The sequence below is a fragment of the Lottia gigantea genome, assembly GCF_000327385.1.
Source record: "Lottia gigantea unplaced genomic scaffold LOTGIsca_666, whole genome shotgun sequence".
Taxonomy (NCBI): Eukaryota; Metazoa; Mollusca; class Gastropoda; family Lottiidae; genus Lottia; species Lottia gigantea.
This window is the reverse complement of record NW_008710270.1, coordinates 29,104-35,287: the sequence shown is the minus strand read 5'-3', so window position 1 is coordinate 35,287 and position 6,184 is coordinate 29,104. Positions and strand designations below refer to the sequence as shown.

At 30.3% G+C, this 6,184-nt stretch overlaps 1 protein-coding gene across 1 annotated transcript in view; it reads right to left on the bottom strand.

Moving 5' to 3' along the window:
• Window positions 1-5,967, bottom strand: part of LOTGIDRAFT_176038 (hypothetical protein) — a gene marked incomplete at both ends in the record, with an annotated part of 8,654 nt that extends 2,687 nt beyond the window's left edge. The window contains 4 exons of the mRNA XM_009064947.1: window positions 1,306-1,336; window positions 4,223-4,867; window positions 5,355-5,526; window positions 5,726-5,967. Coding sequence (XP_009063195.1) covers window positions 1,306-1,336; window positions 4,223-4,867; window positions 5,355-5,526; window positions 5,726-5,967 — 1,090 coding nt within the window. The remainder of the gene's footprint in view (window positions 1-1,305; window positions 1,337-4,222; window positions 4,868-5,354; window positions 5,527-5,725) is intronic.
• Window positions 5,968-6,184: the final 217 nt, after the last annotated feature.

Here is a 6,184-nt window from a genome sequence, read left to right as displayed (position 1 = left end):
TAATAGAAATTGGTTTATTTCGATTTTCTTTATGAATCCTTCACTTTGACCCATGTTTCATGAGCAACCAACTCGGCAACGGCGGCAGAATGCGTCACCTATTTTCGTGTACAATGTTTGATCTATAAATAAGTCTAGAAAAACACGTTGTATGGATACCGGGTGGTATAATTAACTTCTCTTAGTATTTATCTTTAATATTAATTCATTATAACTAGTGTCAATTCCTTCAAAGAACCATGATTTAAAAAAAAAATAGTGACTGACAAAATAAGACACGTAGAGTGATTTATTGCTAAAAGTCACTGAAACAACATAAGAATACGGTCCACTTTGTGTTCCATAGAAATTTTCTGCTGACACGGAATCCGCTAGTTGATCACGTGACTTCATTCGTTGGAATATAATCTAGCAGACGACACTTGGAATTCCAATTACCGCTTGTGATTATAAGGAAATTCGGCCGATAAAAAATAGTATCCTTTAGTAATAAGTGAAATCCGCCATTTTGTATTTTGTCAAAGTATACATTATTACATTTTACCTTGCTTGAAACTACTTAATTCATTTTACTAGCTGATATTGTAGAGAAAACCCATGTTTATTTAACAAACTAATGCGGAGGTCGCGCAAGGTCGCTCATGTAAATTTTTAATCCTTTCCGGAAATCCACGAATAATAGGTTTCCACGAAATTAGGTTACTTGACTGTACTAAATCTCCAGTGACAAACCGGAAGACACGTATTTTATACACTCCACACAGAAGAATAAAATAAAAAGGGATAATTCAAATGGACCTAATGAAGATGAAAATCATTAACAAAATGCGGCAGTATTTATTATACATCTCTTTGTAACCGGTACTTATAATGAGGCCAGGAGATAACACATAATTTTACTATAAATCTGACTTACAAAATCAATCTGCAAAAACAAATATCACAGCCTGAAAAAAAAATGATAATCCATGATCAACATTTACAAAAACCGAAAACATGAATTATTACAACAAAATCGTACATTTTGTCTTCAAGTCAAATCGCCCACCTAAAGTTGTCACAACGACCAATACAGACTACTGCAGCCAGTGATTTAAAACCACAATCGTTAAGGTTAGTTTCTTGTATACATCGCCATGACGTCCACATGGCAAAACATCAACGCAAAAGGGGTTAGGCCTAATTCAAATGAGTTAATGATATAAAATATCAATAAACAAATGGAACCCAATAAATATTATACATCTAATGGCTAAAAATATTGCCTAGTAAATCAAACATAAGTTTAGAATAAATCACACTTACTTAATCTAACTGTAGCAACTGGTATCACAACCTGAAACAAAATATAATAACCCTTAACCAATTTTTACCAACGAAAACGGGCATCTTCTCTGACAGTCAAATCGCCCAACCCCTTACCTGATCAACATTGCTGCATCGGCAAAGAATAGACTAGAGGCAAACGCGATTTATTTCATATTTCGAACTCCCATCTGTTGTAAAAATAAGTATATAGACTTCTACTTTTGCTACAAGCTTAAGCATTCCCAATGATTCATAAATAAAAAAAAAACACCCACACACTTCGATACGGTCCGGTAAGAATGGACATCGTCATCTTCTATCATTATCATTTTGCTACAAAACCATAAACCTTCAGACAACCGTTACTAATTAGAATCCAGAACACATATATAAATATACAACATAATACAACACTTACCTGTCAATGGTCAAAATGTAAACAACAAAAAATCTCAACGATAATCTCCACTGAAAAATTTCCTAAGAATATTCAAGACAAAAAAAACTACACGTGTTTAGTCTCGATCAACCAAATTCCATAAAAATTGAAACAAAACTAAGACTGGATATAACAGACGAATATTCGCCATGTCCCTTTTTGATAAATTTCAAAGCCGATCAATTAAGTAAACATGTTTTTAGTAGCCACTCGATAAAAATTAATATCATTTTACTCACAAATCAACTTTTACATACGAAATTAAAACCCGAAAAATAAAAATATAAAAATACACGACCAACATTTACGCAAACCGGAACCTAATTACAAACGAAACGTACATTTCACCTTCATTAAAATCGCCCCGCTACGCTAGTCATATCGACCTTCCTACATAATTATAACATATCGAACAAAATGCAACCGAGCGATGGACTTTCCATAGCATTTAAAAAATGTTCCGATTCTTGAAAAAGGTGGTCCGACTTGTCTCTATAAAAAATAATCTTTGGTCCAACTTGTCACATTTCCTTTATTGTACTTATCTCCCTTATAACATTAAATTCCGACAAGCAGTCATCATTGATAAAAACTTGAAATGGGCTAACACATCCCGGTTGCATTTACTTATTGTTTACATTTTCAAAGAAGGAAATTTCTCAAGTTTGAAAAATGTGATACTTAGATCACCAGAGGTTTAGATCCACGTGCATTCTGATAAACATTTAATGCAATAATATGTTGTAATAGTATTTTAGCTGATATCAATTAAATCTCCCTATATCAGCTATTCTTTATAACATTAAACACATCCAAAATGCAAGATCTGGACTAATTCTAAATTCGTTGGTAGAAATGTATAAAGTTTGTTTTTATCTCCAACACCCAAGTTAACTGCAAAAAAAAACAACAAAAAAAAACTTTACATTCTGCTTTTCAAATCCTGTTTACGTCATGAAGACCAGCTAACACACAGTGTGCCAAAAGAAAAATTTTGCCAAACAACACCATTAGCCAACTGATCAATTTGCAACTGTCAAAGGATCTTTAATATGCACAGCCTGTACCAACAAATATCCCAACCCTAGACTATTTTCATGTCAACCCCTAATGAAAAAGCAAATGTGGTCAACACTGTAATAAACCAACAACACATTTGTATTTAAAACTATAATAAATACAAAAACCTTTTTATTTTACTATACAAACTTAACAAAATATCAATATAAATAACACACTAATCACAAAAACAAAACCTGGCTATTACTACTAGAAATATTCGTAAAAAATTTTCATCATTCACATTAATTTACATTTTCATGTTTTATTAATAAAATCAATACATACATAACAATGCAATAAAAACAATACCCCTACATATCACAACTTTAAAAAAATAGTTAATATATAAAACCAAACAATATTTCCAGTATTCAACAGAATAATAAACACTAAAATATATATATATATTATAACTTTTTTGTTTGTTTCAGAATACTTTTTTAATTAGTATTTCCCAAACCAGTAAAAACAAGATTCTCATTCTCATCATTTTTATCATAACCATTTTAAATAAGATTTACACTATATCATCCTTTGATTCTAAACAACAATGCAACAATAAACAAACAATAAATTGCACACATATATATTTTCATGCAGAAATTCCAAATCAAATGTTTTTTTGCATAATTTTACTATGGACATAACCAAAATAATGTCTCAATAACCCATTTACTGATATAAAATTGTAAACAGATCTTCTAATCTTTATAACTCCAATACCTAATCTGTCCTTATTGCAATTCCACTCAAACAAACACATTTTTAACATCACTACAAAATTAAAAATATCATTCCCTCTGGTAACAACATAAAACTAATTACTTTTAATGCTTTGCAAAAACCATTAACATCACAATACACATTAAAATAGAGCAAATTGTTGGAGGTCCCCAATAAACATAAAAAACTGATAAAACCTCTTTACAATATACGTACATACATAACAATGCAATAAAACAATACACCTCAAATCACAACTTAAAATAACAACAAACCATTCAAACTTTACAAAATAACATAACATCAACCATCTAAACAAAGTCATCAAATAACTAAAAAACTTAACAAAATATATAAATGTTTACCACTACTCAAAATATAACATCATTAAACAAAACCATTCCAATTTTCATTTCAACATCTGTGTTTCTAACAATTCCAGTAAAATTAACGTGTATTATAACATCACTACAGAAGAAACTGCATACTATCAATAGTGACTTCCTTGCTCCCCTCTAATGACATCATAAAACATGTTAGTTCTAGTCCAACTGCAAGAACCACAAACATCAAAGTGCTAATTGAACTTATCAGTGTCCCTGATACACTAAAAAGTTTACATACATCTTCACAATCCCTTTACGTTGATCTTTTGTCAAATAAATGTTTCTAAAAAGATATTTCCTTTACATTGGAACCATCCATAACTATGTTCATTTTCCCACTTTGTTGAATAAGGAATTCTTCCAATCCTTTACAATCCTTCATGAATTGCTCTTTTTTCATTTTTTTCATCATTTCATTCATAACAAAATCATAAATTGTTAATTTATGATTTTTGCCATTTTCATCAGTCCCATCAACTCTGGTTGTCATTGCCGTGTTTAGTTTGACTGTTTTTGTCAGCATGTCACATTTTACACATCGCACTGTCACTGCATGTTTAATCATTCCATGCTCATAACTGTTTGCGCATATAGGACACTTAATTTTTAAATCACATTTTACACCAATTATATCCATATGCATCAATGTTTCATCATTATCATTTTTCCCCACATCATACAAATTGCCAACTAAATCATATTCTATCTCCTCTATGCAAGTTTGCTTTCTAACAGTTATTTTTTTAACATTGTTTACGTTCCTTAACGCAACATTCTTTAACCTGTAATTTTTACCTATTTCCATTTGATCTATCAAATCTCCATAAACGGAAACATTAACTTTGTATCTTCCATCACTCAAAACAACATTTTGACAGTTCTTCTTACATCCGTAAAGCATAACTTCCATTGTCTTCCCCACATTTATTATTTTTCCTGAAATCGAATACTGAAAAAAAATTTTTTTAATCAATATTCCATATTTATACCAACCATCAAACATTGAATAAACTTTATATTAAAGAAACATTGACTACTTAATTCTAAACATATCATCATAATGTGCCATTATCAATTTGAAATAATTTACTCCTAATGATATGCATATGTCTTATAATTTAAATCTTACATCTTTTATCCATAATTTCTTAATATCTTTAGTATCATTAATATGATCTTCATACATAATGTTTGTCTATTTTTTCAACTCTGTGCATGACTAATCCAAATGCCTATATCATGAATCTTTTCATCCAAAATCTAATACTATTTAATTATAATCGACTAACTTTGAACTTGTTAAAATATAACAGTTCATCAAAACCCCAATCTAAACCCTGCATACAAATTTGAATATTCAAATAAGCATCCATGTCCACAATACGTATCAAACCACAATGCATATCAAAGTACAATTAAGTCAACAAAAAACTCACATAAGCACAAACATCTACTGGTTTTGTCGACAAATCTTCTACACTTATATCTATCACTTCCTCATCTTCTTTCAACTGCTCTCTTTTCTCAAAACAGGCTCTTTCAACACAATTAGTTACTGATCCCATAAAATTCATAAATAATTTCTTTTTTCTATTTTCAACCTGACATCTACAATCATACAAATAAATCATTACTTGTAATTCTTTAAATTCTATGTAAAACATAACAACATCCATGGGTGATTATACAATCACACATTGTCAAATTCCATCAAATTCATCTGCCAATTAATCCATAATTCACATTCAAACACAATAATATACCAGCAAAACTTTTGAACTGAATAAATCATTAACTTATTACATACCTCACATTTTTTACAACAACACAAGTATCTTCTCGTTCTGCCTTTTTAAAAAATCGGAATTTATCCGCATTTAAACAAACCATATCCACAACTTCTCTCTCTGTTTGCACCAAACAACTAAAATATGTGTTATTCTTTTGACTTATTTTAACAGGCGACACATTATGAATATATCCTGTAACTTCGATCAATTCAGCCTCATCCATTTTCAGTCTTTTCTCTTCAATTCCTTCTTCAACCATTTTGTCTTTAATAAAAAATTGCATATACTTAAAAGATTGCAAAAAACACCAAAATTGTTATACAGTCAAGTAACCTAATTTCGTGGAAACATATTATTCGAAGAAGTTAATTATACCACCCGGTATCCATTCAACGTGTTTTTCTAGACTTATTTATAAATCAAACATTGTCACGAAAATAGGTAACGCATTCTGCCGCCGTTGCCAAGTTGGTTGC